Source organism: Diabrotica virgifera, chromosome 1 (genome assembly GCF_917563875.1).
Source record: "Diabrotica virgifera virgifera chromosome 1, PGI_DIABVI_V3a".
Taxonomy (NCBI): domain Eukaryota; kingdom Metazoa; phylum Arthropoda; class Insecta; order Coleoptera; family Chrysomelidae; genus Diabrotica; species Diabrotica virgifera.
The window spans coordinates 11244468-11270237 of record NC_065443.1 but is presented as its reverse complement, the minus strand read 5'-3'; the positions used below and the strand labels follow the sequence as shown (position 1 = coordinate 11270237).

The window sequence follows — 25770 nt, the reverse complement described above, 5'->3', positions numbered from 1 at the left end:
TAACATTTTTGTCTTCAATTTTTAAGCATTTTTGACTCTAGATTATTAAGTTATGAGGTATTCTAGTACTAAAAGTTACTCTTGCTTTAAGTTGGTAAAATAAACCGTTTTTTTTTGAAATTTTTTTTCAATTTTTATTTAAATTCAAAAAATTAAAAATTTTCAAATCGATTTTCCTAGAAAACCGTGTGTCCTACCGACTTAAAGCAAGAGTACCTTTTAGTACTAGAATGCCTCACAATTTAATAATCCAGTGTCAAAAATGCTTAAAAATTAAAGACAAAAAAGTTATGTGATAAAATACCCGTTGCCCTACACAAAACGGACGTCTATGATCGGTACTAGAAAATTCGCAATGGATGGAATCGATTTATCTCTGGAAGATAAATATACGTACCGATTTTCGTTTTTCTAAATTGAAGCGTTCTGGAAGTATTTAAGAAAAACTAATTACAAGACGCCATTTTCAAAGAGCTCTAGCTCCCTTAGGAACCATTTTCGAACTAGGTGAATTGAGCTAAATTGTCTTAAAATTATTTGAAGAATCTCCCGTCTTCGTTTGTCGGTAGAGTTTCTGGACACCCTGTATAATTTCTAATAACTTTATGGTTTTGATTCGTAATCCCATACTGAGCCTTATCGTCACCTTATCTATTTTCCTTGTGCTTTTCTTTTTATCTTCTTTGTTCTATCATCGTTAATAAAATGTTTCGCAGTAAATAAAGTAAAAAAAGTCCCGACTTTTTGGCAGTTCACTACAAGTAGAATTCATAGTACATACGATAAATCGGTCTAAGGGTTGTATTCGCTTTATGAACTTTATTTACCCAGTAATACCAAACAAAATTTGTTTAAGGAAAGATAGGAAAATTGTCTTTTAATTCATTTAAAATTTGTTTAATTTATTAATGTTTTGTATTTTGAGAATGATTTCCGAAGTGGAAATCTAAACGTCAAATAAACTTGGTTTTAAAGTAAAATTTTGGCTTACTCTCCACAAAAATACAAAATTACATATTTTAAGATTCAACAAGAAAATTCAGAACAATAATAAAAACAGTCTTAAATAAATAAATAAGTAGTATGTAGTTGTATACGAAGTAGGTACTTGGATGACTATAGTGCTAGGGAAATTTAAGTGCGTCCAAAGTACTATATTCAAATTATTTAAACGCGAAGATGAGTTCTTGTTGATTTGGCGTTAAAGTCCGACGGTGACTTCAACGTTGGATGGGAAACGAAACTCCATCTTCAAGTATGAATCAATTTATGGTAGGACTATTATGAAAATATTATTGCGTATTTCAGTACGTGCTCATCAACAAATGACCCGCGAATAGACAAGACAATAGAGTGTTTCTGTAGCCCAGACAATGAGCGACTAGGACGGTGCCCGTTTCAAACTTGCCGCCGTACCTGTACTCTCGCGGCCCATCGAGACAGGTAGCGGGGAACGGAGAGGTGTCTTGGAATGCGGTGGGGGCCGTAGCACTCACCACCAGCTCAATTCTCAGTTCATCTCGAGAACCGACAGCGAGAGTACGCCGCGAGTACCTGCGTCCGCGAAAGTCAACCTTGTTTTTGTGGTGAACCGAAAACTTGCTCCCTAATAACTCGTACAATCTGGATTACATTGGAATAGTGGTACTACTAGTTCGTATATGTGTGTGTTGCTAATGTTGTGCTTTTTTGGATTACTCTTTATCAACAGTCTCTAAGAAGATATTTCACTCACAGGTTCGTCAATCTACTATTATCTAAAATTCCCTAGATTGGTACTGATCGGTACTACTCAAAATCTCTACGTTTCACTGGGTTGGGTACTCTAGAATCTTAAGAATTGTCAACAAATTGAGCTAAACATAAAAAGAGTTGTGCATCTTGCATAAATTATCAAACACTCCAATATACATTACAAAAAAGGTACTACAGCTTTCAGGTACTGTAGAATCAATAATCTATTGCTTTCTCTTTCAAAAACATCCGCGTCCAGTGATATAGAGATCGATAATAACCAATATACGCTCATATACATAAACATAACCTAAAAACTGCACCGAGCATCAATCAGCTAGTTTTTACGCTCAGGGTCGTACTGTTTGAGTAAATACCCGTAACACCCGAAGCTGTTGAGGTTTGGACAGATTCCCAAAGATCGGCACCTTCAAAGAATCTGGTAAATTGGGGAACCATTACAAACATTTTTAGTGAGTGACCGAAGAAGTTGCGTAGCATGTTTTCAGAGAAGATAGTAGCGGTTTTGTTCTGCTTATTAGCGAGTCTATCTGTTAGGGATGATCTCGAGGAGGTTTTTTTCGAGCCCTCCTTTGGGGGCGGGTTCCTTGGAGTTAATTTCGAGGGGCGGGTCGAGGATGTATTCAAATGTTGTTTTACTGCGTCTGGTTGAGTTTGTGGGATTTAAATATTAATGGGAATATGATATTTGACTTTTAATAAAAACTTTTATTTATGAGGTAGAGATATACGGGATGAGAATAGGAATATTTTACTGATTTTACTAAATAATATGAAGGGGGTGAATTGCATTACAATTTTAAACGGCACTGAAAATTGCAGATCGCTTCTAGATGCTTTTGATTATCTGTTCATTAATTTAGGTATTACAAAGTTGCAGAAATCATTAGAACTTGGTTACACTAAGAATAATGTTTGTAAAGATATTGTGTAATTAAAAATGATTTACAACTATTGAAAAACAGGGAAACAAATACAGTATCAGTGGTGTAGAGACTAGTTACCCGTTCAATTTCATTTATTTTACTTTTATAACAAGTGAAAAAACAACAAAAAATATATACACTAACACGAACTAATTGTCTGGAAGAGAGCTGAGCGAGCAAACAGAGCCACAGGTTGCCTGAATGACACAATATGGAGAAATAAAAACATCGGAAAAGAAGTGAAAGGCAGAATTTACAAAACAGTCATCAGACCAATAATGACATACTCGACAGAAACACGACCTGATACAGAAAGGACAAAAAGAATGCTAGAAACAGCAGAGATGAAAACACTGCGAAAACTCGATGGCAAGACACTGTGGGATAGAGCTAGAAGTGCAGATATATGACGGAGATGCAAGGTGGACAACATTAATAACTGGGTGAAAAACAGAAGAGTAGAATGGAATGGCCAACTAAGCCGAATGGCAAAAAATAGAGTAGTAAGGACGGCGAGAGACGGTTCCTCAATAGGAAGACGATCAGTGGGAAGACCACGAAAACGATGGAATGACAACTTACTGGAGGCACATTGAAAAACAGACAGTCATGTCTACATAAAAAGAAGAAGAATAGCCGAGAGAGAATTTTTGATGATCTGGTTCTTCAGTCACAAATTTATTACAAGTTAGACCCGAATTAAGTAAAAATAAAATTAATTGACTACATTTTTTTAGCAAAGAAGGATCTATTAGCAGTTAACTGCTATTTCACAAATATTTCTGACCACAGATTAGTTACACCGAAGGTTTACATTAGTTAACATTAAAAGGGAAATCCCTCTATTTGGCTGTATACCATAGTAAAAATACTGAAGAATTAAAATGAGTTTTTTTAAGTAAAAAAATATATACCAGTTACAAAAGAAAGTCTTTTTACTTCTTCAGTACCTATGTTTACTATAATGTTCTTCGTCAAATTTAGTCTTCTGTTGAGGTGGACTCCACTTGACGGATTCTTCTAATTGTATGACATTTCCTCCCATAGTGAGTTCTACTACTGGTGGAATATTTGTTGCTGCGTAATGAAGATACATTGCATCTTCCGCGTTGATTTTGATCTTCCATTTATCCGTGAATTCTGAGATTCTTCCAAAATGATCTTGTAAAGTTTCTACAATTCTTCTGTCTTTTTTCCTACTGTGTGTATTGCCTTATCGTCCGTGTATAGGGCTGTACTTGTTCTTGACTCTGTTGGTAAGCCTGAAACAAAAATGTATAAAATGGGCGATAAAACACTGTCCTGAGGCATCCTCTCCTGAACTTTTTGTAGCCTGGTCATTTTTTGGTCAGCTGAAACTTGAAATATTCTATTAGATAAATAATATGCGTTAAGTAGTAAGGCAACCTAGCGCTGTCCATATTGTAGATAAAGGCTTTGTTCCAGACCATGTCATTTGCGAGGATGGCCATTCCTGTTTTTTTGGTTTCTGTTGAATCGGATTTTCGTGTCACTGGCCACTCTTGCTAACTTAATTTCTTCCTCTTCTGAATCCACATTGGTCTTGTCTTACTTTTCTGCTTTGCAGTGTACAGAATCAGAGTGTTACATGGATACAGAGTCTTTATGACTCTGTCTGTTTTTCAATGTGTCTCCAGTAAGTTGTTACTCCATCGTTTTCGTGATCTTCCCATTTAGGCACCGTCTCTCGCCGTCCTTACCAGTCTATTTTTTGTTAATCGTCTTATGTGGTCATTCCATTTTACTCTTTTGTTTCTCACCAAGTTATTAATGGTTTTCACCTTGCACCTCCGTCGTATAACTGCACTTCTAGCTGTGTCCATAGTGTCTTACCATTGATTTTTTGAAGGGTTTTTATCTCTGCTGTATCTAGAACTAGCAATATTTTTGTCCTCTCTGTGTCAGGACGTGTTTCTGCCTCGTATGTCATTATTACTTACTGTTTTCTAAATTCTGCCCTTCATTTATTTTCCGATATTTTTATTTATCCATAATATTGCATTCACTTGATCTTCCACTTCTATTTCGACCTTTCCGTAGCAAAATAATGTGATGACTAGCTATTTAAAGTCCATCATTTGGTCTATTATCTGATCCTCCAGCTTTAATTTACATAATAGTAGATTTGCTGTTATAACCATGCATTTTGTCTTTTTTGAGGAAATTAACATGTTAAATTGATGCAGCATACGTTGTAAATCATCTTCACTTTCATAGTAATGCATCGTCATTTTCTTCTTTAAAGAGTTTCCTTCCTGTAGATGACTTTTCCAATATTTTTCCTATGGATTCCAGTAGGGAGATTGGTCTGTAGCTTTCTGGTCTTTTTCCGTCATTCCTTGATTTTAGTAGGGGGTTGATTTTTGCATGTTTCCAAAAGTTCGGATAATACTCATTTTTCAGGCAAAATCTGTAGTAGTGTAGTTGCACTATCATTTTCTCCGGGAGTTCCTTGACTACAAACTACAATCAACGAATATATTATACTCTCCGTCTATATTCTTTGCTATAATGTTGTGGATACCTTACATTCCTGGGGCTCTGCTTCCTTTTAATTTTCTTATGATTTTAGCAACTTTTGTTGGATTTATAAGTAGTCTTCTTCCTCTACTAAAATTCGTTTGTTCATCTGACATATTTTAATTTTGAATATGTGTTTCTGTTACTTCTCTTGTTATTTCATCCACTTTTCGTTGTGTTTGTAATGAGTTCGTTCTTCGTCGATTATTTGTGATTTTATGTTCTCCTCCATTCGAATCTATTAGAAGGAATATTGAGATACATAGTAGAAATATTTAACCTGCAGTCTATTTGTTTGTGGTAACTGCAAATATTTTGGGCTTAGCGATTAATTTTTTAAGGAACTCGATATTTTGTTTTCAACTAGAAAATTCGTGGAACAATTTGCAACTACATGTTAGCTCGTGAATACAAATTGGTGAAATAAACGGTACCGAAAAAAATGTTTTGATTTTAGACCAATTTTCATAACTAACTAGAATATTGCGCAATTGATAGTCAATATAAAATCAATTACTAATATCAGGCCACATATGACCCGTAGTATTCAATAACCTCTCGCTGCTAAGCCTCGCAAATTAATTCCGATAGATATAAAAACGGTTCGGTATGTGTTATTACAATCAGTAAAACATTTTTGAAAGCTTTTTGAGATATGTAACGGAGGTTACCTATAGGTAACAATTATACCTATCGGTGGATCGTTATTCAACGAAATGTTGATGTTTCAGGATGGGGCCTAGTACACCTCCTTGTCAGCCATCATTGACTTTTAACCCGTCGGATTCCATATTATCTATTCTTACTCTGTTTCGTGTGTTTTTGTATAAATAGGCGTATAGTAGCTTTTCTGAGTTTACTGTTTACTTCTTTGTTTATTAGGATTTTGTCGATTTCTATCCACGGGGTTCTGTCAAATGATTGTTCTGGGTGTATTAAAGCTTGGTATAGTTCCGTGCTTGAATTTCATGTTTTTTGTATTAGCTGCTTGAATGTGAAAATATGATCATGGATGCTTCTTCCCTTCCTGACTCCGCTTTTTGTTTGTTCCAATTTATGATCCACTTCTTGTAATATTTTTTACTCCAGTACTCGTTCGTATACTTTGGAAGGGTTATATCTGTATAGTTGCTGTAGCCTCATCTGTCTCCTTTTTTGAAAACGGGTAAAATAGCCCCCACTTCCCAGTCTTTTGGAATCTTGCTCTCATTTCATGCCTTAACATTTTTTGAGCATTTCATTTCCATTTTCTCCCATATTTTTTAGCATTTCTGTGGTTATCTTATCATAACCAACTGCCTTTCCCCGTTTGAGCTTATTCATTATTTCTCTTATTTTATCTGTTATTATTATTCGTTTTGATTTTGGTTCTCATGAGCATTTTCTGCAGTGTTGTCTAATTTATATTTTTAATTTGTTTTGGTGTTTGTTGTCTCTTCTCTGTTCTTAGACTTCTTAGGGTTTTGTAAAATAATTTTTGGTTAGTGTGATAGTTTTTCTCCATTTTATATGCAAAATCCATCACCATGTCTTTTACTTTTGCTCTCTGCTACTTTTATTTTTATAGCTTTCTGCACTCTCTTTCTGATTTGACCCCTCCTTTTATTTCATTACTCACCAATTTGTGCACTGCTTGTTTTTATTGATTCTAGCCATTCCGCAGATTTGCTTACCCCCATCTAGGAGTAAGGAGCTTTTTTAAGTTTTTGCCAGTTTTCTTTTAAGTCATAGTTCTGATTCTAGACCAGTTTTTTATAAATAACTAAAATTTTGCGCAATTGATAGTCAATAGAAAATCAATTACTAATATCAGGCCACATATGACCCGTATTCAATAACCTCTCGCTGCTAAGCCTCTCAAATTAATTCCGATAGATATAAAAACGGTTCGGTATGTGTTATTACAATCAATAAAACATTTTTGAAAGCTTTTTAATCTAGAGATAGGTAACGGAGCCGCGATAGAGCCGTATTATACCTATCGGTGGATCGTTATTCAACGAAATGTTTATTTAAAGAAATGCTAGCTTTAAACTCCTTAATGACATATAAATCACTCATTGACAGCCAATTAAAAAATATTAACACGTTGAATTAAATTATTGGCGGTTTACATATTTAAATTTTTAAATGGCGAATAATTGGACGGTGTGCGCTGAAAGGGAATCAATCATAATGTTTACAAAAATTTATTAATGGAGGCCGTTTGCTAATTGCTTGTTTAGTTTTATTGGCCATTTATATTGTTATGACAAATTAGCGAGGGATTCTATTTTATTCTGGTACAAGAAATTTAATTCTGCGACTTAATAAAATTCCAACGGGGTCAAATCAGGGAGTCAAGGGGGAGATGACTATGCCCTCAAAACGCTCGTGCAGAATGTCCAAAGTAGCACTAGCTGATGGTACGTAACGCCAAATGTTGAAACGTTGAAACCACGTGAAGACGCTGGTAATCATCGACAGTGTTCGCTGTTGAGATGAGGGTCTGGCCAACGTCACTGAAAGAAATCTGGACTGATGCCGTCGTCAGCTACAAATCCACACCAATCATTGATATTTTCGGGATGTATCGGACTCATGGAGAACCATGTCACTTCGTTCTTTCTATTTCTACTGTCTTTATTATACTTTAGATCAAAAATATATGTAATCATTAATGTTTTAAGGTAGAACGATCAGTTTGATGAATCACGTTTAAAAAGTCTTCCTATAAGAAGATGAGTACGACAAGGATGTCTACTATTCCCTCTACTTTTTAATATGTGTTCAGAAGAGATGTTTAAAGAGACACTAGAAGACATAAGTGAACAACATCAGATACGCAGATGATACAATAAGGATACTTTGAGGACAGCAGAAAGGACTAATTTTAGATTAAAAACAAGTAATTGGACTTCGTAAGTCCTAGGTGTTCACCCAAAGTAATCGACAGTAGAACTGGAAGTTGATATTTGACCTCTTCAATACGCATAACACATCAATTGAACTCTTCAATTGATGTGTTACATGAACTATTTCTGCGACGATAATGGCACTTCTGGTTAGAACTTTTTAACCGGAAATGATATTGAAACCAAAATTTTACATTTTTCTCGTCTTTCGCTTCTACTATTTAGGTGACTTTAAAACAGTACTTACGGTTGCAACTCTAAAACCGGAGATCTGATGTCAAATTTCTTATCTTTAATACCATCCTTGGGTTACAAGCTTACATTCGACACCTCATTAGTCATTCTATCTGTATTAATAACGGAGGAGTTGTATTCGCCGACGGACAGACAGACAGTCATGAAACCGGAAGGATATATTTATTCTCGTCATGCGAAAGCGCGTCGAATAATATTTTACTTTTACTATTCCGGTGACTTTAACACAGTACTTATGGTTGCTTTTCTAAAACCAGAAGTCATAGGTCAAATTTCTCACCTTTAGTACCATTCTTGGATTATAAGCTTTCATTCGACACCTCATTTGTCATTCTACCTGATATAATGACAGGGAGTTATATTCGCGGTCGGACGGACAGACAGACAGCCTAGGTCAAATTTATCACCTTTAATTTATATCCTTGGATTATAAGCTTTCATTTGACACCTCATATTTGTCATTCTACCTGGTATAATGACGGAGGAGTTATTTGTCACATACTAAGACATGAAAAAATGAGTTGATGCGATTGGTTATACAAGGAAAAAGAGGACCGTGGAGACGATACACGTCCTGGTTGAAAAATTTAAAGCAGTGGTGTAGAAAAACAATACAACTCTTCAGAACTTCAGAACTGCTGCAGATAGAGTAAAATGGGCCATGATGAGCGCCCATAGAGAGTTTTTAAGCCCCTTATTTCAGCAACGTTAAACGTTATACGCTATTCTGCTCATGCGCATTAACTGAAAAATAACGTACATATTACTTTATTAGCTGATAAGGTATCCCCTTATTTAGGTAGAAATAAGGTTCACGTTATTAAGGAATTACGTATTTGTAAGATTGCCAAATGTCATATATTTAAATAATAAAAAAACGAAAAAAAAGTCATATGAGCTGAACCAAAGACAACTAGAATAAAAAATATATAGTAACGATGTATAAAATTGTAATCAAAATTTGTTTTTCTTAAAAACTATCAGGTATTCTTCGCGTCAAGATATAAGAAATTTGTCCTGGCGCTGGTGGGATGTCCCTACCGATTTAGTATCATAATAACAAACAACAAACCCTTCAGGAGCGGATTCGCTAAAATTAAGGGGAAAGGAACAAATGCAAAATTTTGACGCCTGTCAAAATTTTCAATGTGTTTTAAATGTAATCATTTTTTTCGAATCCTGAGAAAACTAATATGTAAGTATTTTTGAAAATTTTAAACGCAGAATGAAAAATTACTTTATTACCGAGGGCCGAAAGTCCCTTGGAATGAATTAAAAGTTTCTTTTGAATGAGATATTTGAAATTAAAAATCACACTAAATTTTCTCTTAGTTTTTCACCCCTGTAACTAATTAAAATAAACATTATAGAAGTTTTCAGGGACTTTCGGCCTTCGGTAATAACGTAACGGCTTAAAGCCGAAAGTTCGTACCCATCCCCTTAACAAAAAAAATTCAAGTCTTCAAGTAGATATAATATTTTAATGGGGTTGGAATAATAAATATAAATTTAAATATCATATCATTATATTTATTACGTATTTATATCTATGTAGTTATAGGTATATTATTATGTACAATGAAATAAGAGAAATGAACAAATCAAAGAAATTAAGGAAATTAATGATAATAACAATAAAAGATTAAAAGAGTGGTAGTAAAAATCAGAATTAAAAAGATAACATAATAAAAAATAACAGAAAATAACATAGAAAAATAAAATTTGAAGTTTAGACGGAAAAAAATAAATACAAATTACAACTCTATGTCACTATCGCTGTCATCTTCACTAGAATCGTTATCTAATGTTATAATTATTGGTTTAATATGTGAGGTTAATGTTCTGTAATGATCTTCCGTTTTTATAACATGTGAAACACAATTTTGCCACAGTGTTGGGGAAATCTTTTTTATTTCTTCTACAACATGTGACACCGATTCGCTACTAAATTTGGGACAGCAGTTGTTTCGCCGTAAACTTTCCTTAAGTTGGCTCCAGATTAATTCAATGGGGTTGAAGACACAGTAGTAAGGAGGTAATCGCAATAGATTATGACCATCACGTTTGGCTAATTCGTCTATAACAAATTGTTTCTCAAACACTTTTGTGTGAAGAACTTCCAACATTTCTTTTTTTGTATATGTTTCTTCAAAGTACAAATCATTGTCATACAGAAAATCAGATATCTGTTTATTTGTCGAACCTACACCGGGGATTTTTCTAATTCTAAATTTTTAATACATTGTCTAGAAATTTTAATTTTAATAATTTATTTGCATTGATAGGTAACGAGTCAGTTCTGTAAATAATATAAAGTACGGCCCTAGTAGCTGTTCCAAAACTATTGCCACCCGTCGCAAAGACAATTGAGGGATTAGTAACGTCAACTATTTATTATGATACTAAATCGGTAGGGACATCCCACCAGCGTCAGGTCAAATTTCTTATATCTTGACGAAAAGATAATAAACATATTATATAAATGAATAAAATCTGCTTGGCAACCCTGGTAGAATAATTCTAAATTACACCATTTCTTGAGAAATCTTACACTTGATTGAATTTTCTTGTTAAACTTAGAATGGATGTTTTGTGTTCCTAAGTAGTAAATTGTCTTTGGTGAACGTCTTAATACATTTTCTTCCATTATGGCAAATAATTCAATAAAATAAGTTATAGCACACAACTGCCGTTTTATAGGTTACGTTTGCCAAATGTCAATTAACGTTAATCTGTGTGCCTATTTTCTGAAGGGTTTCAAAAACTATTTTAAGCAAACACGTTATCCCTTATTCATCACTCAGTGCGCATGACAAGTATAACGTTTTACGTTTAACGTACGTCAAAAAGTAGAGGGTCTAAAATCTCTCTATTGCCCTTAACTGTTCAGGCAGAAGAAGAAGAAAGAGAAGAAGAACGTTTTAGTTTGTTTGGTGTAACTAGAGATAGTAACTCTTATTGATTTGTCGTAATTCTTTGTCCGTCGCTAAGGAATAATATCGTCTGTTTATCGTAGGAGCTTTTATTATTACTTGGTAATACTTATTTTATTATGTATATAATTTATGGCGAGTGGGATAGCTCAGACGGTAGTATGTCTGACTTCCAGGCAGGTATGTCGAGGTTCGAAACCCAGAGCCGGCGAGAACATCTAGACATTTTTAAAATGTCTGTAGGCCCCAGTTCGACTCAGCCTTGAATAAAATATATTGATTTGAAGCTAGGTAAAGAGACTATTCTAGAATCCAATAGTAAAATGAGTTTCCTAGAGGAGTGACAGGTATAATACGATTTGACAGGCAGAGAAATGAAGAGATAAGACATTAAGTGGTATAAATATAAACTCACGAGTATGTTCTCATGAGTATGAGCATAAGGTATAAGTTTATACTCTATTTCACATGTATAAAAATATTAATTAACTATTTTGATTGGAAAATAAGCCACAATTAAATTGAAAAATTAATTTTATTATTATTTTTAGTAATATTTTGTATTTTGACAACGACATCCGATTTGAACGCCGAAACGTTAATAAAATTATTTTTTCAATTTCATTGTGGCTTATTTCCCAATCAAAAAACGTAGTCAAAAAAATGCCACAAGGAAATAGCTTCAGAACAACTATAAAAATATTGTGATGTGATGAGTTTCTACTCACAGTACATAAGAGTAGATGGAGTATATACTCCAATATTTCGAGTATAAACTACATTCTCATTTTTATTCATACGAGCCAATATCTGAATACCTTCTTGATCAATGAGAAAATCTAAGCGTACAGAACAAAAAAGAAGAACTTATGCCTAATCTTTGGAATAAAAAGAACAAGCATGATTAAAACCAGATAATATTTACAAAGTTAAAATTCAGGCCCTAAATATTTTTTGATCAAAGCTTTAATGTAATTGGTTCTTTATTTTCAAACATCGTCCACAGTTCCATTATAAAATTGGAACCTTTTAAATTGATATGATATATATGCAATTATTCGAATTAACATGTATATTGGTTTTGGTTTTATTTAGTTCTTGCTTGTACAAGACTTTGCTATAAATATCAAAAATGAATTATATGTTTATACAAAATGTCAAGTCAGTTAAAAATGGAAATATTGAATAAGTTCATGCTAGAAGAGAAGGAAGTAATAGTAATCCTGTTGGTCAGTATTCAGTATAATAGGCTGCTCAATAAGTTTTGCCGTTCGATAAGAAAAACACAATTATATGGATAAAAATACACTTTATTATTCAGAATAGTCTCCCTGAATAACAATAGACTTGTTGCAACGAGATTCCAATTTATGAATTTCATCTCTGACGTGAGAACCCTGATGCTGTAAAATACTCTTACCCAGCTGTTTTGACCTCATCATTTGATAAAAAATGCTTTTCTCGCAGCAATTTTTTTAGGTATTGAAACAGATGGAAATCTCTATGGAACAAATTTGATGAATACGGTGTATGCTTCAACAATTCAACAACTTTATTTATTGGATTTTAGCTATTAGTCCAGAGCGCATCTGTTTTGAGATGGACGTTGAGAGGTGACTCATATTTGTTTTGCAGAAATTGCTTAAAATTAACTCATATAATAATAATTGAGTTATCCTCCCACTCAAAAAGGTCCGGAACATTGTTTAAATAATCAAAATGTCAAAAAATGAAGGAGAAATTCGATTTTTTTCTTGATTTTTTTATTATAACTTTCAAAGTATTCACTTCCGAGAAATATTGCACTGACATAAAAGTTGCGTTATTAAATTTCCTACAATAAAGGATTGGTTAGAAATTTTAAAAATTGTCACCCTTGTTGCAAAATAGCAATAATTGCGAAAAAACCATAAAAAACAAGTATTCCCATTTTACGTTTTTCCACCATTTATGCTATATTTAGGACCTTCATATTTTACCCAGAAAAACTTTATGGTACAATAAAACAATATTGTAAATTTCGTTAAGATCGGTTTAATAGATTTTGCAAAATAAATTTTGCCATCAAGCTTTTGCAAAAAAATTCATTTTTTTCAAAATGTTGCAGGATTGAGAATAAAGGAGATAGCAAGTTGATTTTTTTTACGTATAGAAGAATACTGTACATTTCATTTGCAATTTAAAAATTAAAATCGATTAACTACCACGGCGTCAGGAATTTTTTTAAATAAACATTAATTTTTGGTGCTACGCGCAGGACAGCGGTGTTCGATTCACACAAGTTGATGTCCATCAAAATTTCTTCCAATCTTTATCTAATATATTATGTTCTTACTCTATATTTTGTTGTATTTTAATATGTATTTTATTTCCACAAAAATCAAACTAATTTGATTATTGTTTGTGAAATATTGTTTAAACAATTGCACATGTTTAAAAATAATAAACTTTTATTATCCAAGTTAAAATATATAAACAAAGACAGTTTTTGCTAAAAAAAGTGTTATTTCAAAGGACATAGTATGTGTTTTTATTTTGCAATTAACAAATTTATTTATTTGTATCGAAATGTACTAGAAATTAAAATTTATCAATCATTATCAAAGGTCATTGGAATGTCCAATCAGAGCAAACGTATCCGATGTCCTGCGCGTAGCACCAAAAATTAACCGATTTTAATTTTGCAAATTGCAAATGAAAGGTACAGTATTGTTCTATATGTAAAAAAAAATCTCGTCTGCTTTATTTTGCGTCCTGCAACATTTTGAAAAAATAAATTTTTTTTGCGAAAGCTGTGCTTTGCAAAATCTATTAAACCGATCTTAATAAAATTTATAATATCGTTTTATTATGTCATAAAGTTTTTCTAGGTAAAATATGAAGGTCCTAAGTGTAGCATAATAAATGGTTGAAAAAGGTAAAATGCAAATACTTGTTTTTTATGTTTTTTTCGCAATTATTGCTATTTTGCAACAAGGGTAACAATTTTTAAAAATTTTAACCAATCTTATATTGTAGGAAATTTAATTACTCAACTTTTATGTCAGTACAACTTTTCGCGGAAATGAATATTTTTAAAAACGAAGAAAAAAAAAAAGAATGTGTGTGTACTTTGTACGCGGGTAAGAAGTTATACTTCTATTATATAATTTCAAAGAAATAAATATACTTAACAGGTTATTTGTATTTTATTTAAATACTAAATTAACTTTCTTATCAACCACTTTTAAAATTTTTTTATTAAAACGATACCAAAAAAAAATATGAATCGTCCGGGATTTGAACCCGGAACCTCTTGATCTCCGGTCACACGCTCTACCACTTAGCTATATTCCCTTTGCTTTGACAGGTTACATGATTTCTCATACATACTGACAAATTTAATAGGCCAAGAGAAGTATACAAAAATACTTTAAATAGGTATACTTACTATTATTATCAAATATCTTATTCCCGAGGAAGACAAATCCAAAGACACAAAAATTATAATAAATATATTTACTAAAAACACTAATATATCCTTTTAATGACTTATTTGCGCTGACAGCGCTGATACATACATATCTTGAAAGATTAGCAACAAACTACATACTGTCTGTGTGCGCATGCGCCCGGTATTATAAAATTTCACTCTCGATCGTAAAGAAGTATAACTTCAAAAATCGAATTTTTCCTTCATTTTTTGAGATTCTGATTATTTAAACAATGTTCTGGACCGTCTTGCATGGGAGGATAACTCAAATATTATTAAGTACATATATGAATTATTTTCAAGCAATTTCTGCAAAAAAATATGAGTCACCTCTCAACATCCAAATGTACTAATATTTTTGCAGATGCGCCCTGGTCTATATTGTCAAAATGCTCATTATGCAAGTACTCAAAACAAAAGTTTTCAGTGTTTTATTGTTAAATAAATAATAGAACAATTGACTTATAACCATCTGAATATTGAACTACGTATAGTATGATAAAATTGATCCAAATAATGGCCTAACCCAGACATCCAAAGTGAAAGTTATCCTCCAACACCAAATTGTTTTATATGGTCCACATAATGTTCAGAAAAAAGTCACACCATTTTGGCGTCGGGTTTGGGGGGAGAGGGGGGAGAAATCGGTAAATTCTTAGTTTTTTACGTTTTTCATCAATATTTCTAAAAGTATGCGGTTTAGCATGATCTACCTTCTATACAAAAATGTTCTACATTTAATTTGAAATAAAAAAGGTCCTATGCATAATCCTTCTAAAATGAACGGTTCCAAAGTTACGGAGGTAGTATAGTATAATTGGTCCAAAAAAGGCCTAACGCAGACATCCAAAGTAAAAGTTTTCCTCCAACACCAAATTGTTCTATATGGTCCACATATTGTTCAGTAAAAAGTTACATCATTTTGAGCGTCCGGTTTGGGGGAGAGATGGGAGAGAAGTCGGTAAATTAGTAGTTTTTTTACGTTTTTCGTCAATAGTTCTAAAACTATGCTTTAGCGTAAATAATGTTATATACAAAAATGTTCTACGTGTTTAAAACAAAAAAGATCCTATACATAATTGTTATAAAATCAACGGTTTCAGAGTTACGGAGGGTGAAAAGTGAAGGTTCGATACTTTTTATATTAATTGGACAATTTGATGATGATTTTGGGTGGTGAGGTTGACGTTTCTTCAAGGGCTTATCACTAACAACCATCGGCCACTGAAATATCAAATTTTATTTACAAAAAATTTCTTTCATCAGTAATAAGATTATAAATTGCCCAAAAAATATAAAAAGTATCGAAAACCTCCACTTGTCACCCTCCATAACTCTGGAACCGTTGATTTTATAACAATTATGTATTGGACCTTTTTTGTTTTAAATTTTATGTAGAAAATTTGAGTATAGAACATAATTTACCCTAAAGCATAATTTTAGAAATATTGACGAAAAACGTAAAACAACTACTAATTTACCAACTTCTCCCCCATCTCCCTCCCAAACCGGACGCTCAAATTGGTGTAACTTTTTACTGAACAATATGTGGACCATATAAAACAATTTTGTGTTGGAGGAAAACTTTTACTTTGGATGTCTGGGTTAGGCCTTTTTTTGGACCAATTATATAATATACTATCTCCGTAACTTTGGAACCGTTCATTTTAGAAGGATTATGCATGGGACCTTTTTAATTTCAAATTTAATGTAGAACATTTTTATACAGAAGGTTGTTCATGCTAAACCGCATAGTTTTAGAAATATTGACGAAAAACGTAAAAAACTACGAATTTAGCGCTTTCTCTCCCCTCTCCCCCCAAACCCGACACTCAAAATAGTGTGACTTTTTTGTGAACATTATGTGGACCATATAGAACAATTTGGTGTTGGAGGATAACTTTCACTTTGGATGTCTGGGTTTGGATCTAGTTATACCATACTAGTAAGGTAAAAACTGTTGTCGGTAATAATTGTTTACCATAAAAATCTAGTCTCTATCAGTAAAAAATATTCTTCTATTTCCTACATAGTTTTCGATGAATATAAATTTGCTTTGGGAACAAGTTCCCTACACAATTTAAAATGTACTGCTCGTGCGATTATCTTTCTAGATTTCAAGAACTCTCGAAAAAATATAATTTTACATGCTTGGCGAAGCTCATGAATTACCTAAATTTCATATACCGGATTCGAACTCCCTAATTTCCTATCCACTTTAACTCAACCGTATTTATTTTAAAATCTAGAAAAAGGATCACAATCTACCTGTATCTGTACATCTCCGGCATTATGTTCAAGTCAACTGTGACAATTGGATTACCTGGGCCTGTGAATGTTTCTGCACATTTTCTATCTTTAAAAGGTATTTGATAACGATCGCTGGCTGGGAATACAATTCTTTTGTCATTCGTTCATTGTTTTATTTTATTTCTGTAATAAAGTGATAAACAAAGAATATTTAATGTAAATGTGAATAACAATCTCGTTAAGTCATTTTATAGCCTTTTTTTATCTGTTGTACGTTTTATCAATGATGATTTGCTTCCACAACAGGTTATGTTGTTAGAATTAGAGAAAAGTAGTGGTCCCGTCATTTGGGAAGGCACTAATTTGCATACTATTGCACTTGTATAGAAGTCAAAATTTGAAGATTCTTCCTAAGCCACGCCTTACCAACATCTGCCTTGTTGGGTTCTGATTCGGTTCAGCATAGACCATGTGTTGCGTGGTAAGTCAAAGCCTGGTGGTTTTTGTGTGATGCAGAGTAAGTTGCTATTTTGTTGTTCCATCCATTCTCGAGTCCATGTTGTCGTCAAATTGAACTCATTTTCCACAGCAACCTTTGCTGTTTGTATTGGTGGTCGTCTGGAGCGTAGACGGTTACTGTTGGCGGCATCTATATCTTGATGGATTGGTAGGTTCTCGTTATCTACTGTCTTTCTGTACTCACTAGTGAGTTCGTGTATGCGTCGTAGTTTGGGTGGTGGAATGTGGCTCAGTACTGGGAGCCATTGCGTAGGGGTGGACTTGGTAACTGCAGCAATCATTCTCATTGTATTATTCAATTGGGCATCTACTTTGTGTATATGTGGGCTGTTAAGCCATGCTGAAGAGCAGTATTCCGCAGTTAAGAAGACTAGACCGAGGGCAGATGATCGCAAGGTGGAAGCCGATGCTCCCCATGTTGTGCCGCACAGCTTCTGGATGATGTTGTTTCTGAATTTAAGTTTTTCCGCTGTTTTTATCAGATGTTCCTTGAATGATAGGGTTCTGTCAAGAGTCACCCCAAGGTACTTTGGTGTTTTATTGTAGGCGAGTGTGGTGTTTTCGAACGGAATATTGAGTATTCTTCCTGCAAGCTTGTTATTTAGGTGGAAACTGGAAACCTCTGTTTTCGTAGCGTTTGGTTGGAGCCTCAATTTACGGAAATATTTTCCCACTATGTGTAAGTCCGCCGTGAGGATTTCTTCTGTTTCTTCAAATGACTTACACCTTGTTGCAAGGACCCAGTCATCGGCGTAACCAAACTTCCTTGATCTGGTTTCTAGTATATCAGAGATGTATAGGCTAAAGAGAAGAGGAGCCAGGACATATCCCTGAGGCAGTCCATTCTTCAGTTTCCTTGGGGTGCTGATGTCAGATCCCATGACCACTTGAATCGTTCGGTCGGCTAGCATGCTGCTGATTATTCGAGCGGTGGATTTACAGGGGATTGTACGGAGGAGCTTGTATATCATGCCTTCTCTCCAGACTGTATCGTAGGCCGCTGTTAGGTCTATGAATGCGGCTGCAGTTTTAAGTTTTCGCTGGAACCCTGCCTCAATAAATGTGGTAAGTGAAAGAACCTGATCTGTGCAGCTTCTTTTGGGTCGGAAACCTGCCTGATCAACCGGTATTGTTTCAAGCAGTAGCATTTCATTGCATACTCAGTAGCAAAATTTCAATGCAATTTAACTAGTTAAATTGTGGCTTATTTCCCATTTAGAATAGTTATTTGCAAAAATGCCACAAATAAATAGCTTCCGAACAACATTCTCAGACAATTTTGAGATGCGCCATATTATGCAAATTGGTGCCTTCCTAAATGACAGGACCTCAGAAGCAGTTTCAAAGAAATGTATCAATGGATTAAGCTTATTAATTGCAGTAATATTGCAATGATTATATCTTCTAATTTTATACTATTCTATAAGCACTTGAAAACTGTAGAGAAGGTAAATATCAAGATAACTGGTGAAAATATAAATAACATTCGTTATGCTGACGACATAGTCTTTATCGCTGAAAGTAAGATAGACCTGCAGACTCTACTATTTAAACACAATTTGTGAAGGAAAAGGGGTGCTAATAGACGACAAATTCAAAAATTCCCAAAAAAACATTCGCGACTGGATTGGACAAGGACATTTAAAAAAGCAGAAGATAGAGACAAAGAAATGGTTATAGCCAATCTTCGTTAGTGGAGTGGGCACTCGAAGAAGAGGAAGAAGAACTTAAGCTTTACCTTTTAGTTTAAAATCTCGTTTATTTAGTATTACTCAAAATGTTCACAGATTAGTGGTTTCTATAAGTCAACGATCCCAGTTTTTGTACCCCTCAAAATTTAACGTGGGTTCCACACGGCACCCTCGATACCCGCTGTGGCCAAGCCTATGTTTTTATTATTTAATATAACAAATTATATGTATAGAGTATAGAAGGTTCACAAATATAGTGTCTTCATCATTCTAATGGCCTCTTAGAAATGATGGTAAGTAATGAAATAACCCCCCTTATAAATCTTTGTTCCAAATTTGTAAATTATCAAAACCGACTTCTAAATACCGACTAGTAAGTCATAATTCTTTTTTTAAAAAACGTTTTTTTTAGTTACGAATGAGTAAAATTAAATATATTATCACAGAATCAACTAAAAAGCAAAAAATAAAAAAAAATCAAACTCGAAGGATTATTCGAAAAAAACTGTTATTTAATATACAAAAATCTCACACATTCGTTAAAAAATTGAAAAAATGTAACACATTCGTTAAAGAAAAGCGTGGGGCGCGTCTTGTGTGCACGAATGTGTTAGATTTTTTCAATTAACGAATGTGTAAGATTTTTGTATATTTAATCTGTCGTAACAGTTTTTTTCGAATAATCCTTCGAGTTTGAATTTTTTTATTTTTTGCTTTTTAGTTGATTCTGTGATAATATATTTAATTTTACTCACTCGTAACTAAAGAAAAGCGTTTCTTAAAATTTTTTTTCATATTTTTTATTAAACCTATAGAATACATATGGCATCAATTAAAATCTTACATTGGAGGAAAATGTTTTAACTCCTTTAAACGCTTCTGTAATTCAACTTTTAATAATGAAGTACAAAATATTAATAGTTTAGCAAAATCGGTATGCCATTTACAAAATTGCTAATGATTTTATAACTCTAATTTTTTATGTAATTTAGGATATCTCGTATAAAATTTTGTAGGGTCTTTGGGAGTTATCAGGGCCCTTTTAAAAGTTCAAAGCTTCTTAAACTCCCGCCCTGTCTATTGCTTGTTTTACCGCTTATACCACAATAATTATACATCAGTGTAGAGTGTAGAGTATAGGCACTATATTTGTGAACCTGGTATAATATATGATATACTGTTTGTATCAATATGTTAATTATAGTCCGTTCTTTAACGGTAAAATATTGCAAAACCTCTAAATTTTAAAGAACCGCTTGGATTGACATGAAATTTGGCATACACATAGCTAACAAGTCAAAGAAAAAAAGTGATATTGTGCCGATATGTGCTTTTGCCCTGGGGGTGGTTTTCACCCCTTCTTGGGGATGAAAAAATATTCGTCCAAAGAAAGTCAGGAAATGGATAAACTGGCTAATTTTAAGTACCTTTTGTTCTATAGAGTTTTTTCACTAAGTCAATACTTTTCGAGTTATTTGGCAGTGAATATGTTCATTTTTTCAACAAAATAACCACGTTTTTAGACGGTTTTTCGCAAATAACTCAAATAGTAAGTATTTTGTCGAAAAAACATTCTTAGCAAAAATATAGCCTGTAAATTTTTTTTAAAAATGGTGTATTTATCACGTCTCTACACGTAGTATAAGCAGAGTTATAGCTAATGCTAAATAGGTTCATATTCGTCAAATTCCAAATGGAATACTTTAACGTGAAATAACCAAAAATGCAGCACATTTCGGGGAAAACTCATTACAAATTATTTAAAGTGTTTTAAAAAAGCTTCATTTTTGTTTTATAAAAAAAATTTCTAGCATCAAAATTAAACAAGTTACGCTCAAAATAAAGTTAGTCCCTATTGGTTTTGGTAAAAAAATCGAGAAAATCACCCCCTAATTAGTATCTTAAATGAACTTAATCGTTACGACTTTACAAGTTTCTGGACTCGTGTATATATTGTTTATATGATCTGTAAGTTTCATCGGTTCAAAATCCTTATTATTGAAAGGGCTGTAGTTAAAAGGGGTTGAACGAGTTACTGATCACGAATGTATGCAAATTTAGAAACACCAAGTCTTAATCAATTTTTGTCTAACAGAAAAACCAAAAAATACATGATATTCAGAAAAGCAAATCTGACTTTTTTTGTTTTTCGAGATTTTTGGTATCTCTAACAATTTTTAAGTTATTTTGAAAAAAAGCATATTTTTCAAAATTTTAATTTTTAAAAATTTTACTTTGAAACCAAATTTTTTCAAAAATAAGCACTTTGAATCGATGAAACTTACAGATCATATAAACACAACATAAGTAAAATAATTTATGGAGCGGAAACGATTAATTTCATTTAAGTTGCTAATTAGGGGATGGTCTTCCCGATTTTTTTTTTGCAAAAACAAAAGGGACCAGCTTTATTTTAAGCGTAACTTGCTTAAATTTAACGCTAGAAACTGTTTGTAAAAACAGAAATAAAGCTTTTTTAAAACACTTTAAAAAAGTTATAATAGGTTTTCCCCAAAAAGTGCTAAATTTTTTGGATATTTCACGTCGAAATATTCTATTTGAAATTTGGTGAATACGAATCTATTTTTCATTGGCTATAACTCTGGTTTCTACGAATTTCAGAGACCTATCGAGTACACCATTATTTTTACTTTTTTATAGGCTATATTTTTCCTAAGAACGTTTTTTCGACAAAATACTTACTTTTTGAGTTATTTGCGAAAAACCGTCTAAAAATGTGGTTATTTTGTTGAAAAATGAATATATTCACTCGCAAATAACTCGAAAAGTGTTGACTTGGCGAAAAAGCTCTATAGAACAAAAGTTACTTAAAATTAGTCAGTTTACCCATTTCCGACTTATTTTGGACATATATTTTTTCACCCACAAGAGAGGGTGAAAGTCACCCCCAGGGTAAAAGCACACATCGGCACAATATCACTTTTTTTATTTGACATGTAAGCTATACGTATGCCAAATTTCATGTCAATCCAAGCGGTTCTTTAAAATTTAGAGCAAAAACCGTGAAAGAATGGACTATTAGTCTTGTAGTTTTAATTAGGCCTGATATTGTTTACTTTCTGTTTAGGATGTGCGAGCGATAACGAAGATGATTTCGACGATGGCGGTAGTGTGGCTGGCCAACCTGCTCATCCTGGCAGCGGCGGCAGACGAATACGTCCGCGACTTGGAAGTGTCAGAAGGAGCTCCCGTGGGAACGAGGATAGGCTTCATCGGCGACGGGGCGTCCCCGAACAGCGGTCCGCCGTATCTGATCGTGCCCGTGGGAAGTGCCGTCGAGACGGATCTCTCCATCGACCAAAACACCGGCGAAATTCGGACTAAAGTGCCTCTGGATAGGGAGACCCGCGCGAGCTACCACTTGGTGGCCATACCGATGAGTGGGGATAATGTCAAAGTGATTGTTAAGGTTCTGGATGAAAACGACAATGCTCCAACCTTTCCGATGGCTGTTATGAACATTGAGTTTCCAGAAAATACACCTAGAGACGTCAAGAGGACCTTACACCCTGCTAGAGATCTGGATCTTGACATCTACAACACGCAAAAGTACAATATAATATCTGGAAACATAAATAACGCATTTAGATTGTCTTCCCACAGAGAACGTGATGGTGTATTGTACTTAGATCTCCAGATCAATGGGTTCTTAGACAGAGAAACCACTGCAGATTACAGTCTAGTCATTGAAGCTTTGGACGGAGGTACTCCTCCTTTAAGGGGAGAAATGATTGTGAATATAACGATTCAGGATGTCAATGATAATCCACCTGTATTTAACCAAAGCAGGTATTTTGCTACCATCCAGGAAAATGCAACAGTTGGAACAAACGTCTTGAGAGTAACAGCTACAGATGCAGACTCTGAAGAAAACGGCCAAGTTGAATATTCCATAAACAGAAGACAAAGTGACAAAGATAACATGTTTCGCATTGAATCCTCCACTGGCCTCATATCAGTTAATAAACCTTTAGATTTTGAAATCAAAGAATTACACGAGTTGGTAATAGTAGCAAGAGATCATGGTTTGCAGCCTTTAGAAGCTACAGCGTTTGTTTCTATAAAAGTGACAGATGTTAACGACAATCAACCAACCATAAATGTGATATTTTTAAGCGACGATGCTACTCCGAAGATAAGTGAATCTGCGCAACCTGGAGAATTTGTAGCCAGAATAAGCGTGCATGATCCAGATTCAAAAACTGATTACTCCAATGTGAATGTAACACTTTCTGGAGGAGATGGCCACTTTGGTCTTACTACCAGAGACAACATTATATATCTGGTGATTGTTTCTTTACCGCTGGACAGAGAGCTGAAGCCTAACTATACTTTGAACGTAGAAGCAACAGATAACGGGAATCCTCCTTTGCACGCCACAAGGACCATAGATCTTGAGGTGACTGATATCAACGATAACGCTCCTGAGTTTGACCACGCTGTTTACCACGCAAACGTTATGGAAGTTTCTGATCCGGGTACGTCCGTTCTTCAAGTGCTTGCCATCGACAAAGATGAAGGAAACAATAGTGCGATCAGTTATTCTCTTTTGGATACTCCGGATACCCATTCGGGATGGTTCCGTATCGATTCTCGAAGTGGTTTGGTAACTACGCGCGTTCACGTGGATTGTGAAACTGATCCAGTGCCAAAATTGACGGTGGTGGCTACCGATAACGGGTTTCCTCCGTTGTCTTCGTCAGCTACAGTGTTAGTGACTATTCATGATGTCAACGACAACGAGCCGATCTTCGACCAGAGCTTCTACAACGTGTCAGTGGCGGAGAATGAGCCGAAAGGACGATGTATTTTAAAGGTAAGTCTTTTATTCATCTCTCTTGTATAAGTACTTATATAGTACAAAAACTACAACTGCGTTGTAGTTTTTGTCTAAAAAAATTTAAATCTTTTCGTCTGCAAACGTTAGATCCATTTGATTACTTACTCTAGTAATTTTTCATTGGTGTATTTTAGTTGTTTTTCCACTCCTGGAAATATATATCTACTCCAGGAAGATTCTAAAGGATCTTTCTGCTACTAGTACTACTAGTGTCTACTAGTCTTAAATCTCTTGCTATTGGTATTAGTCTTTTACGCTATTATGCAAAAACAACAAGTCAAATAATATAGCTTTTTCTAATATTCTCTGGAAAATTACCAATCACAAATTGCCAAAATTATAAAAACCTCAATTTATTTTTGATCTCTGTATAAAAGCAATTAAATTAAACCTAAGGTGAACACCTAGCAAGCTACAGAGGGCGTCCAAAGGCTCCAAAAAGAAGATTATATGCTCAAGCCACAATAAACAATACAGAAAGCAGACCACAACACACAACCTGTGCACAAGAAGGAAGCAAAAAACATCAGATTGCTGTATCCCATAAACGGGGATAAATGGACAGTTTTCCATAGAAGCACTAGTCCAACAAATGGCGCAATTACAGGACATGCTCACTCAGATGAATCAAATTCTGAATAGCCACATTCAACCCAACAGATCGTGCAACCATAGATCACCTGCGGTTCTTCTTCTTTTGGTGCCTATTCGTTTCGAATGTTGGCGATCATTCTGGCTATAATTATTTTATTAACTGATACTTTAAATAGATTAGCTGTTGTTGTAGAGAACCATTTGCTCAGGTTCTTTAATGATATTTTTTTCCCAATTCCTCGCTTTCCGAATACTTTGCCTTGAAGGATTATTTTCAGTAATCTATATTTAGTGCCGATTCTCATTATCTGTCCGAGATATTCTAACTTCCTCGTTTTAATCGTAAACATTACTTCTTTTTCTTTCCCCATTCTTCGTAGTACGGTCTCGTTGGATATCGTGTCTGTCCATGATATTCTCAGGATTAGCCTGTATTGCCACATTTCGAAGGTTTCTCCATCTTTTTTCTCCATCGCTTCAGTGAGTGTCCAGGATTCAACTCCGTAGTACAATATTGAGAAGATATAATACAGAGAAGATACTTAAGAAGATACATCGTAGGAGCCTGCATTTTATCTCCAGATTAAGGCTGTGGCTCTTAAAGAGTTTGGCCATGTTGTTGAATGCACTCCTAGCCTTCTCTATTCTACATTTTACTTCTTGTGAGTGATCTCATAGTTCGTTTATTAGTGTTTTAAGTATACTGTTTTACTCGGTCCACTGGTGTATTCTTGATAAGCAGTTGGACGTCTCTAGCGATTGGAAACAATGGAAACAACAATAGTCAAAATAGAAACAGAAGGAAGAACTATCAAAATAGTATCAGCCTGTGTAAGACAGTTCCAATCCAAAACGAAGATTTAAATGCTGTACTGGACACTAAAGAGCTCACAATAACCTATCATCTATGTTATGGACTAGATCACTTCAGTTCTGCGTTTAGGTATATCTTATTAAACGTGTAGCATTCGCCAAAATGTTTCTTTTCTTTTTAAAGTGTCTCAACAGAGGTTGGCTACTACAATTGCAAATTCTTGTCTGTCTTCAGCTGTTCTTATTAGCTATTCAATATTTACTCA

At 34.1% G+C, this 25770-nt stretch overlaps 1 protein-coding gene across 1 annotated transcript; it reads left to right on the top strand.

Moving 5' to 3' along the window:
- Window positions 1-1371: 1371 nt before the first annotated feature.
- Window positions 1372-24739, top strand: LOC114328941 (protein dachsous-like). Its single transcript, XM_028278277.2, has 3 exons — window positions 1372-1737; window positions 22325-24073; window positions 24575-24739. The coding sequence occupies exons 2-3, from the start codon at window positions 22346-22348 to the stop codon at window positions 24737-24739; spliced, it is 1893 nt and encodes a 630-aa protein (XP_028134078.2). The 5' UTR covers window positions 1372-1737; window positions 22325-22345.
- The last annotated feature ends 1031 nt before the right edge of the window (window positions 24740-25770 follow it).